The sequence below is a fragment of the Maudiozyma barnettii genome (genome assembly GCF_903064755.1).
Source record: "Maudiozyma barnettii strain CLIB 1767 genome assembly, contig: KABA2_02, whole genome shotgun sequence".
NCBI classification, from domain to species: Eukaryota; Fungi; Ascomycota; class Saccharomycetes; order Saccharomycetales; family Saccharomycetaceae; genus Maudiozyma; species Maudiozyma barnettii.
Genome location: NW_024545239.1, coordinates 1,842,070 through 1,854,139, shown reverse-complemented (window position 1 = coordinate 1,854,139; position 12,070 = coordinate 1,842,070). Strand labels below are relative to the sequence as shown.

Here is a 12,070-nt window from a genome sequence, read left to right as displayed (position 1 = left end):
ATCAAACCAAAAATGACAACGATGAATAAAATACCTATTAGAGCCTTATTAAATCCTGCCACCAAAAGGAGACAGTATAAACCAGAATTAAAACAAATAAATACAAAATTGATATACATATGTTCCTCATTACCTGAAGGAATATTTAATAATATAGAGGAGATTAGGATTGATCTTCATGAGATAGTTACTAAACTAGGAATAATAAAGAGAGATGGTAGGTTAGATAACGAGGAACGCTATTTAATTAAAATATCATTTCAGTTGGCAACTATTGTTGCCAACTTTTTAAACAGCAATACTCAAGATAATATAAAAAAAGAAAAAGAACAAAAGAAAAAGAAAGTTGAAAAGAAAGTTCCAAAGGAAGATGATGTTGTATTTAATGTTGTAACACAAAACATGATGAACTTAGATAATGTAAAACAGAACTCATTTAGAGGACATAGGTTTTCTAAACAAAATGTGGAAGTATTAGAAGAATGGTATAGTATTCATAAACATAAACCATATCTAGACAAGAAGAGTACAGAAGCTTTACAATACCAAACCCAACTATCAAGAACACAAATTAAAAACTGGGTATCCAATAAACGTAGAAAAGAAAAGACAGTACAAGTTTCCTCAGAAATTCTACAACTAATAAATAGTAAATAAATAATGTATATATATATATATATATATATATGATATTGTTAGTAAAATGTAATGATGAGTAGTAAATGTATACAAGTAACAACATACCCATATTCTGACTTGTAATGGTGTGATACCACACTCCATTGCCACAATCTGTCTTTCTTCCCTGGTGATCCACTGTTTCTTTTCAAATACTTTTTCCAAAAATTCTTTAGTACTCTTACTAATAGTGGTTCTCTTACGTTTCTTTGGTACAACCAGAAGGTTGTAGTTATCGTACAACCTTTTTAAAAGTTCCTTCTTTTCATGCAAACTAAGTCCCGAATCAAGGATATCCTACTACAGTGTTAGTAATACTTATTCTCGCCCTTCTATATTTTCCCAAATTAACATACTTTGCTAATATAATTGAAATCTCTCTGTTGCACAATATCTATATTCATCTGATCCTTATTTGTTTGCTCTTTTTGTTTACCTTTTTTCAAAAACTTTTGCGTCTGCGCCGCACTTAACAAAAAGATTGACTGTGACGCCGCCCTCACCTTTTTGTCATCAAGTCATCGCTCTGGCGCCCGCCAGGCGCCAGCTATTATTGTTACATTTGATAAGCGAAAATTCACATAACAACAAATGCAAGCACTCTCACAATCATCCGATTCAATAATTTTAGTACCACTAGCAAATTATATTACAAATTAATTAAATCATTAAAGATATAGATATAGATATAGATATATATAATGAATGTAAAGACATAGACACTGAATAAAATGGTCCTAATCTTAACTTCTATTATGCTATTTAAATTATGTTTCTCACTATATATTGTTAAGCTTTGAACGTAATAATCATGAATTTTCAAATCTATATAGATTTTAATCTTAAAGTATGTTTTTCACCTTCGGAGAGTGTAGTTTCAAGAGGCATATTTTGGGTCTTCTTTTCGTCTTTCAATTTAATTAGGGTAGATTCTAGATCACTAATAGTATTAGAAGAACCACCACATGCAATAATTAGGATAACATCATCTGCTGCCAATTTCTTTCCTAATGCGTTTTCTAGGATATCTGTATGATAAGCTAAGTGGATTGCAGCACCACATGCAGGTTCAGTGACCATATTTGAGCTTAGAGTATATTTCAAACAAGTTTCAATCACATCGATATCATCTACCACAACTGACTTCGTATTATATCTTTTAGCATATTCAAATGTTTTATCTGAGATATTAGCTGTTCCTAATGAAGTGGCAATACTAGTAATTTTTTTGAATTGAACAGGTTTATTCATCCTTAAGGAGGTATTGAATACATGACAACCTCTAGTCTCGACACCTACAATTGGAATCTTATTAGCTAGGTTATATCTTTCTAGACCTTGAATGATACCATTATAAAGACCACCACCACCAACACTACATACTATCCCTTTAACTTTTTGTAAAGGAACATTTTGAGATTGTAAAGATTCGATCATTTCATCGACTAATGTGGAATGACCTTCCCAAATCTGTGGATTATCAAAGGGGTGAACATATATTGGTTCAATTGAATTATTATCAATTTGATTCATTACTGAGCTTTTTAAAAAAGTATCAGCTTCTTTCCAATGAGCACCATTAATAATTACTTTAGCACCAGTATCTTTAATCTTTTCAACCATTCTTTGTTTTGTCGCATTTGGAACCACAACGGTACAAGGTAAATTTAAAGTTTTACAAGCTGTAGCTGCAGCAAAACCTGCGTTTCCACCAGAACTAGCAAAGACATGAGGTTTCTTATTACCTAATTTATTAATTTGTGTAGCACTCTTTAAAATTAAATTACCAATACCTCTACTTTTAAAACTTCCACTTGGTTGTAAACATTCATATTTTAAGAAGAATTGAGGTAAATTTTGAGAACCTTGAAATACTTTCCTTAATAAAGGAGTCTTATTGTATACTACTGACATGGTGATATACTTTTTTAGGAGATAATAAGAAAGGTTAAAAAATGGAAAACTCAACTGGATATATGGAATTACTAAGTTTATTTAAAGACAACCGATAAAACAAGCAAGATATGAGAGACAAAAAAATTCATATTGAAAAGGGTTTTTAGTTTGTTTTGAAAGTGAATCTAATCCTCTTTATATACCCTTAGTCAAAAAAATAAAAAATCTAGGAATCTTAAATTTATATCAATGATTATTTTATCGATTTGAAATACGTATAAATTTCTCATCCCTTCATACTTTTTCTATTGAATCGGAGCAAAGGAATGAACTGAAAAACGTTCTATAGTAGAGTTTAATAATCGATAGTTAGATTATTGATAGATATTTTAGTTAATAAGGGTCCCATTCCCCTCTTAACTTCCCTTAGTTTACTGTAAACAAAACAGAAAAAAAGAAAATGTCAAAGAGTGGTTGGACATACATCTGATTAAAGAATGGAGATGTATTGCCTTTACATATATATATGTTTATAAGATTATTTACTGATCATGGTGAAGATAGATAGACACATAGACTTTGTCTCATTTTGGCTACTGTTTTGTCCTAGATTTCTCTGTTTGTTTCTCAATTTCTGATTGTGACAAAAAAAGAAGAACTATTGTAAATATATGAAATATAGTGGGGAAGGGTGATGGTGGAGATATATCTCCGTCAGATAAGCAATAATACAATATGAATGTCTATGTTTATATTGATTATGTTGCGGTGATACAAATCCACCAGCCGGTTTTTGTTTTTGTCAACTGTAGCCCGAGCTCATGTCCCATGACCTGTTTCGTAAAATGTTGAAAACACGACTCTGTGGGACATTAAGTTCGTGTTCTCTCCGGGTAACAATTATTCTTCAAAATTCAAATTTTCAATTTCTTCTGCATTGCAAGAAAAAGTAATAATGACACCACTTTTGGTAAAATTCGCATCGCTGTAAACAAAAGAGACACAAATAGAAGAATGAAGCGAAACTTTTTTATTTTTTGTTTTTGGCTGCGAGAAAAAAATATTGGAAAATAATAGCAACAATACCAGGAGGGAAGGGAGCAGATAGGAACAACAAAGATGCGATGTAATCAATATCGATACCTGTTGTTGTATTAACTTGGAAAACGAGTGAAAAAATATAGAGTTGGACTAGTTAATGAGTTTTACATATACCTGTTATATTATTTAAAATATTGAAACTTATATATTTGTTTGGTAAAATTGTCTATTCGAAGCTACATTCATATATATATAAAAACGTAGTACTGCTAGTGGACATAGATAAGTACTTTTGTCTTTGTTCCTTGTTGTACTATATTTATAAGACTAATCGATTTGTTGAAATAATTAGGTGTCTTTTAAACATTAGAATTAGTGAAAGAAGTATTAAAACAAAAAGATGACTTTACAGAACTTAGCAGATATATCTGATAAATTGGTAATTAAATCACAAGAGACTATTTTACAACTGGATCTTTGGATGAAACAACAAAAACGTCAGGAAGAGGTAATTGGGAATTTAGTTAACAATGATAATCTTTCCTTTGATGATGAATATACGTTATTTATTGCACAACTGAATTCGTTATATATCAGATCAAAATATGTTAGAGATAAATTGAATCAGCAATTAAAAAATTTTAATAATAAAGGATCTTCTTCTTCTTCCTCGATGATTGAAAACCCAGATGATTATGTTAAGCATTTGGTATTTGAATATAAAGATATTACAGATAAATTAAATAAATTATCTCAACGACAAAGGACATTCATAAATAACAATAACAACACAGATTCATCTCCAAGTTCTCAAACTACAGATCGTTCGAACGATTCATTCCAACCAAAACCTTTAAAAATTTATTCAAGACAAAGAGATAGTTTATTATTAGGAATAGATCAATCAGTAACATTATCATTATCTCCAAATGAAGGGAAAATATTAGATCAATTAGTAATACCAAAGAATACTTTTAGAAGTTTATCGTGTCATAATTCTTTACCAAATTCTCCAATTAAACAAAGAAATATTCAATCGATTATTGATACCACTAATGATAGTAAACCATTTCAATTTTTAAAAGAACAAACTTTAAGATCAACAAAATCTTATACCGATGGTTTAAATATTACAAAATCGCAAAAGAAGAAAAATTTAAAACAAATTGATGATGAATATCAAAGATTATTTAAACAGAAAAATAGACTCTCTTTATCATTAGTAGGTGATGAGGAAGAATATACAAGAACTAATGAAAGTCAAGATATATATAGAGATTTCGATAATGATGGATATAATGATTATGTTAATTATGATTCCGACCAAAATACAATTATGCAATGTAATAGTCCTCTCATTGATATGAACTCAAAACAACAACAACAATTAGAACCCCTAAGACGTTATAATTCTCATGAAAGTATACTATCAACAAGGAACTCAATGTTATTAGAGAAAAAATCAAAACCTTTAACATTTTCAATGTTTTCTACAAATTTTAATACTCCAACTACCGCTATTTCTGGAAGTGTTCAAATTAATTCTAACCCTATCTTTGCCAAGACCTCCATTGGTACAAGCGCTACTATACATTCGGAACCTGTCACCCAAAGGATACGATCAACAGATTTATTACACTCTGTTATGAAGGATATGAATACCCGAAGAGGATCTCCGATCAATGATAGACCTCAGAAGCCAACTAAAACATCGTTTTTCGATAATTGGAACGTTTTCAATAAGTACTCTATGTCTTTAACATCCGAAGTAGGGAATGATGATCTTAATAAGATTATTCCTTCAAATATCTCTAGAAAGAACAACATCCAAACATTTAGAAAACAAGTATCAAATGATACTATTGTAATATCAACTGTCATTTCGACAAAGCCGCATTTAAGGCAACTGAATCGCAAAAATCCATTTAGTAACGGCACATATTGTAATCATAATCAAAGGAAACCTAAAGATTCTACCCAGTTTTTATCTACGAACTCCTGTACTAATACTTCGGAAAATCATAAAAGTGTTAAATTTTCAGATTTACATGAAGCTTTAGATACAGAATTGGTTTTGTAATTATTGTTTCTCTTTTTTCAATAAGAGCATTATCGCATTGTAATACATATATATATATGTATATTATTATTATTATCTAGATCAAACTTAATATATATTCCACAAAGTCAGATAGCTTTTTCTTCTTTCTTTTCGAAGGCAACCTTTAAGATTTTAAAAAAGGTACTTACTTCAGAAGATATGCTTAACTATTCACGAATTCCTTTAAAGCTTCTCCCTCAAGTGCGGCTGTTGCAGCAATCTGTTGGGAAATCTTTTTTGAGGTCCCACGTCCTTCGCCGATAATTATATGTGTATTTTTCACGAGACAGAACGAATAGAAATCGTTAGCATCTATGGTCTGCGTCTCGTACTGTGGTTGGAATCCAAACTTGCCTAATTCAGAGTACAGGTTTGTCATTGCAAGTTTGTCACAAGTTTCATGTAATACAAGGTCCAAATAATATGACGATTGAAAGTATTTAGAGTTTTCTATTGAATTTGGATCGCTCAGATTTGGTTCAGTGATTGTATCTTCTTCGTCGTCAGTCAGTAAGTGAATAGAATCGTCATCGTCATCACCGGAATGTTCTGCTTTAAAGAATTTTTTATAAGATCTAGTAGATAGAACTTCAAAAGCTGCACATTGTTCGGCAATCTTTTTGTTTGTACCACGACCTCCACCCAAGTAGGAATTTGGTTTATTTAAAATATGACAACTGGAGTAGAAATCATTTGAACCCAGTTGAGTGGTAATATATTGTGGGTAGTGATTAAACATACCAATTTCTCTGTAAAGAGTAGCTTTATCAGTCTTGCTTGCAGTGTTATTTAAAGGAAGGGCTCTCATATCTTCTCCGGTTCTTTCAGTTAATGTATTACCTTTTTCTTTGTCGCTATTTTCTTTCATATCTTTCTTTATCTCTACCTCTACTTGAATATTTTCTCTCACATCCTCTTCATTCTGTAATAATGGATCTGGTACTTCCTTCTCTTCTATCTTTGAATCTTCATCTAATTCCATATTTTCTGCAGTGGATACTTCTAGGGAAGGTACATGTTCGACTTTTCTAGGAGTTGTCACTGCCTCTTTAATACCAGTGTTAAAATTTCTGACTTCCTCATCATTAAACGGATGAATTGAATACTTTGAAACAATAGAATTATTGTGTAAAATAGATGAAGCAGCACTTTGTTCAGCATCATGGACGTCAGAACCTTCTCCTGATGCAATTAATGTATTACTTAAATAAATATGGCAAGAAACGGATTCAGAAGTTTTAACTTCGGTTTCAAAATGAAGTTCCAACCCAAATTTGTTGTGTTCCATGAAGTAAGTTAGTTGTTCTTTGGCATTACCCGAGTATAGTCCGTTCAAATGATTGCATTGGGTCTTTTGAATTAAAGGTTGGAATACTGTCCGTAACCAAACAGTAATATCATTAACACTTATGTTATTATTTTCAATTACTAGTGCTGCAATATAAGATTTGAAACAATCACTTTTGATATGCGATAATTCATCTTCACTTAGGTCTTTGATCTTTGGATCGGCTAAAATGTCATTCTCAAATTTTCCGAATAATGGAATTTGACTTGTCCAAACAGATAGGTTATTCTCGTTTAATATTTCTTGTTTGATTTTAAGGAATGATCTTGTGTTAGAGAATGGAAATTTCTTGTAAAGGATATCTGATAGTAGGGCATTCAACCAATAATCACCTACATGGACTAGAATTTCATTATCTTTAACTCTTTCCGAAATAATAAGTTCCTTGTGAGCAAAGACCAATTCTTGTAAGTCGCTTTCTATTATCTCTGGTGCTGTAATAAAACTCTGTTTATCAAAGATATCGGAGTTGAACTTGTAATACTCAAATAAATCATATATATTAAGATTTGTTTTGGCATCATTGAGAGATGTTGAAATTAAAACAGCAGGAGAACTTGCAATCATCTTCTCCATTTCATTAGTTCCAGAAGCCAACTTATTAAGTTCTTCATTTGACAGAGAATTTTCGTATATTGTCTTGATTGAATCTTTGAGAGCTACACAAGCTGCTTGTAGTTTAACAAACTTATGCTTAATGTTTTTGTCACTTTGAATTTGGTCTGTTCCCATTTTCACCTGGAGTATAGTATATTGTGTATTTGACGGTGTAACGGTTTACTGTAATAGAAAAAGAGAAGAAATAATATAATTGAAATATCAATTTACGAAGTATATCAGCTCTTTAGAGGTAAAACTTTTTCTTATACTAAAGTCGTAAAGGTTGTAATGTGTTGTTTATTCTTTAGCATATACATCACCCATCACCTTTTCTTGTAGGTTTTACTGTGAGACTTATATGTCACAGCGGCGTTCGGCTTCGCACTGCTCTGTAGTAGCCCCCAACACCCTAATTGCAGATGGTGCTCCGAAGGAAAGAGCAAGGATCCTTCAATCAGGGAACTTATTCCTAGTTAACTTCGAGGAGATGTTATAAATCTATGTAAGCTGTTAGCATTGTTTAAATTTGAATTTTGGTGAGGGTATACTATTATGTGTCTACTTATTATTATATGTGTTCATTTTGCTTATTCCAGATGTCTTCCGTGGATCAGGACAAGTATGTAAGATTTTATGAGTTCAGTAATGCAAGCTTAGATTAACGGGATCATTCGAAGCTATCCGTGTGGCTGTTAAATAATTGGTTTAACTTCGAACGTCTATCTGAGCCAATTAAGAACCCTCTATTTTTCTTCTTCGGTGGAACTAACTTCCTAGTTTTACCCATATATGTAATAGAGGATTTATTACCACCAACTGTCTTGTATGAATTTGTTACCTTAACAGATTTCGTTCCCTCTCTAAACTTATCATTGACATCTGTTTTTGAGCCAAAGAGTTTTAGAATGGATGGATTTCTGAAACGCGAGATACTTGGATCACCACCAAATTGGTCAGGATTCCTTGTCTGGTTCGTTTCAGATTGAGGATCTTCTGATGCGAGATCTACAATGCTACTATGTGAACTGTTTATAGATTTGAAAGATTTGATAGAACTTTGTTTTTTTAGGGTATTCAGATCATCAATATCTTTCCCATGTTGGATTTTTGCTAACTTTCTGTCATTTTCTATCTCAGCAACATCTTTATTTGTCTCATTAAGAAAAGATAAACTTCTCTGAACAAAATCTTCGGATAAGGTAAATTTCTTAGAAGTGGTAACAATCTTTGAATCAACCTCGGGGCTTTCACTACTTTCCTTTTCAGGAACATCTTGTGTGTCGCCATTAGTGTCTGTAGATTGAGTATCATTGATTGTCTCCACATCTCCAAAAGGATTCTTTGAGTCAGCTATATCTTCCACCATACTTTCGAAGAAAGCTTTGGATTTGGGGTTCTGGAGTAATTTATCTTCACCAAGATCCAGACGTCTCTGTTTCATCATTTCTCTTCTTTTTATACGGTACTGGCGTAGATCATCATCCTCCTCATCACTTAATTCAAGATCAAAATTAGATCTACCACGTTTTTTCAGACCACCATTTTTCAAATCATATAATATCTTTTCAACCATTTTCATATCAGTATCTTTTTTTTCTTGTGCAATCATTTGACGTATTTCATCTGGATCGAAATTCGCCTTCGAGTAATCATCAATCATTTTTTCTACTTCAGAATCGTAATCTTCCATACCTTCACCATCAGCACCACCTACACCAAACCATTCATCTTCAGATTCTTCTGCTTCCTCTTCAACGAATTTTGAAATGCCTTTCTTTTTCATGTCTTCTCTATTCTTTTGTACCTTTTTTTCGTGTTCTAATTGTTTCTTTTTCTCATGTTTTATAAATTCTATTCTTGCTTCAGTATCATCTTCTTCTATATTCTTCGTTGAGGCACCATCGTTTTTGCCAAATTCTATTTCATTATTCCGTGTGGTAGGTCCATCTAAATTGCTCCCATAATGGCCTAAATCTATAGCGTTCCTTACAGAAGACAGATTTTCCTCATTATTTTCTTCGGCTGTTTGGACAGATTCAGCAGCATCGCTATCGTCATCAGATTCTTCCATATTTCTAATATGAGGTGTTTTGGGCTTTTTGGTCTTTTTTGAAGGAATAATGTCATCATCATCATCATCATCATCCTCTTTTTGCTCTGTATCGAGCTCTGTTTCATCGTAGTTATCCTTCGAGTAATCTGCGCTATTGGTGTCCATATCGGCTAGATCAATGTTATCCTCTTCTTCATTGAGAGATCGTTCATTATCAGTGTCATCTGAACCCTCTAGTTCGTTATCACTATAATCAAAATCCATCTCACCGTCGGCATTCACCATCTCTTCTTGTTCCTTCTCACGCTTCCTGATTCTTTTGTTTCTTAATATTTCCTGTTCTAACAGATTTTCTACTATGTCTTTCTCTTTCTCAATCATACTGATATCTAAACCTTTCGATTCTATTATTTCTTTTCGCTGTTCTAATATCTGTCTTTGATTAGCCTGGATTAAAGAACTAAACAACTTGTTAGGATTTGATTTAGTTTGTTCAAGCTTCTTTTTGTGAGTTGCATTCTTCGAAAGACGAACACGAATATTTAATAAGGATGCCTTTGAGACATGAGACGGTTTCGGTTGAGAATCAGAATCGCTGCTGTCATCTTCTAAGTTGATAAACTGATCTGAATGGATTTCTTTCTTTAGCTCAGTCTCATAATTTATCAATCCCGCAATGTGAAAAGGGGGCATATTTTTAGTATCGGCAGTTAATTTACTTCCAAAATCTTCCTCTTCATTCGTCTTATTTGCTATTTCACTGTCTTCAAATTCATCGAGTTCTTTCTCGTACTGTTCTTCCATATTTACTGTTTCTTTTTCAATGATATTTGGTTGTTCTGTTTCTGATGCATCATATGATTCATTGGCACTGTCATCAAAGTCGGCGAGGAAGTCATCCTTTGAGAAATTTAGCTTAACACATGTTTTTTTAATTGGACGGTTGTATTCAACCATTTTTGTTTGTTCCCTTTGTTCTTCCTCTTCTGCTAACATTTTCTGAATACTGTGCATTTTGAGTTTTGGATGGTCCATTTGAGTTTCAGGCTCAATTGGCTGGGTATCCATCATATCGTCATCAGCCTGAGTCTTAGAATATGTATGGCCAGATTTCTCTTCTTCGGATGTTGAAGCATTGTCCTGAATCTTTTGGGTTTCAGAAGCATAGGTAGTATATAGCTCTTCATCCTCATAACTTATTTTCTGTGTTTCTAAAGGAAGTGGTACTTGTTGGGTTCCCTGTGTATTTGATATTGGTTGTGTTTCTTCAATATGTTTGATGGCATCGTCACTGCCATCTGGCAAAATTATTTCATTGGATTCACCTGCTATATTAAATAATGATTTGCTAAAATTTTGGGTGAAATTTAATATATTATCGTTGTCATCATTTTTGGAACCTTCACGGTTAGTGGAATCTTTTTCGTTAGAGCAATCATGAGGAGCTATTAGTTGTGTTTCAGCGTCATCTGTATTAGTCGTATCATTATTTTTACCATCATTATCATTTTTCGTTGGACCAGCTTGTATCACTTGAGTTTGGCTGAGACTTATATGATCCTGGTCAACCTCCATATTTGTATTTTCTTCCACAATCAGTTGTGTGGATTGTAAAGGCCTATCTACCGATGAGATAATCTCAGAAGGACCAGTCTTATGACTTGAAGTACGTTCAATTACTTGTGTTTTCTCCATCGTATCTTCTAGGTCTTCACCCCCCTCATATAATTGTGAAATTAATTGTGTTTGAGTTGGAAATAACTTTTCAGTTTGGTTGCTCACATGAGTGGCATCTTGTGTTTCATCTGTTTCTTCTTTGTCGTCAAGACGAATTTTAATTTTATTAATAGCATCATTATCAAAAAGAAACCCAGAGCCAGAAATAGTTGGCGTTTCAGCATTCTCAGTATCGGTCGATGTCACCTTCACATAGGTGGTTCTCTTTTTCTTTTTGATTGGTAAAAGAGAATCAAGTAATAAATCCATTTCTAGCTAGTTTTTGTTATGATCTGGTTGATAACTGCTATTTATTTAATTCTTGGGTCACAGGGATAATTCAGAATTGTTCAAAGTATTATCTTTTATAGATAGATAGATAGATAGATAGATAGATATCAGTAGTGGTGGTAGTATGGTTGTTATTGTTGTTATAGCATATCACTCTCATTACTTGTTACGCGTTCAGTAAATATTTTAAAGTCTTGAGAATCGACGCGTCGCCCTAATTGCGAAAATAAATTTTCGGGGCGACAGATCTTAATAGTAAGTAAAAACAATAATGCAAAAATATACAGAAGTGATGAGATTAAGATATTCGACTAAAACTCTCCTTTTGTTATTTTATATGTATGTG

The 12,070-nt window shown here is 32.6% G+C and overlaps 6 protein-coding genes across 6 annotated transcripts; 2 read left to right on the top strand and 4 right to left on the bottom strand.

The window, feature by feature from the left end:
- Nucleotides 1-21: 21 nt before the first annotated feature.
- On the top strand, nucleotides 22-657 carry HMLALPHA2 (homeodomain mating type protein alpha2; the record flags this gene model as incomplete). The annotated part of the gene is made up of 1 exon (XM_041549464.1): nucleotides 22-657. The coding sequence occupies one exon, from the start codon at nucleotides 22-24 to the stop codon at nucleotides 655-657; it is 636 nt and encodes a 211-aa protein (XP_041405398.1).
- HMRA1 (Hmra1p) lies at nucleotides 640-1,082 on the bottom strand (the record flags this gene model as incomplete). Its single annotated transcript, XM_041549463.1, has 2 exons — nucleotides 640-975; nucleotides 1,035-1,082. The coding sequence occupies 2 exons, from the start codon at nucleotides 1,080-1,082 to the stop codon at nucleotides 640-642; spliced, it is 384 nt and encodes a 127-aa protein (XP_041405397.1).
- Nucleotides 1,083-1,503: 421 nt separating this feature from the next.
- Nucleotides 1,504-2,592, bottom strand: CHA1 (L-serine/L-threonine ammonia-lyase CHA1; the record flags this gene model as incomplete). Its single annotated transcript, XM_041549462.1, has 1 exon — nucleotides 1,504-2,592. One exon carries the CDS (start codon nucleotides 2,590-2,592, stop codon nucleotides 1,504-1,506), a length of 1,089 nt encoding a protein of 362 aa, XP_041405396.1.
- Nucleotides 2,593-4,015: 1,423 nt separating this feature from the next.
- VAC17 (Vac17p) lies at nucleotides 4,016-5,695 on the top strand (the record flags this gene model as incomplete). Its single annotated transcript, XM_041549461.1, has 1 exon — nucleotides 4,016-5,695. One exon carries the CDS (start codon nucleotides 4,016-4,018, stop codon nucleotides 5,693-5,695), a length of 1,680 nt encoding a protein of 559 aa, XP_041405395.1.
- A 184-nt stretch (nucleotides 5,696-5,879) lies between these two features.
- KABA2_02S17534 (uncharacterized protein) lies at nucleotides 5,880-7,796 on the bottom strand (the record flags this gene model as incomplete). Its single annotated transcript, XM_041549460.1, has 1 exon — nucleotides 5,880-7,796. The coding sequence occupies one exon, from the start codon at nucleotides 7,794-7,796 to the stop codon at nucleotides 5,880-5,882; it is 1,917 nt and encodes a 638-aa protein (XP_041405394.1).
- Nucleotides 7,797-8,331: 535 nt separating this feature from the next.
- Nucleotides 8,332-11,703, bottom strand: MRC1 (chromatin-modulating protein MRC1; the record flags this gene model as incomplete). Its single annotated transcript, XM_041549459.1, has 1 exon — nucleotides 8,332-11,703. One exon carries the CDS (start codon nucleotides 11,701-11,703, stop codon nucleotides 8,332-8,334), a length of 3,372 nt encoding a protein of 1,123 aa, XP_041405393.1.
- Nucleotides 11,704-12,070: the final 367 nt, after the last annotated feature.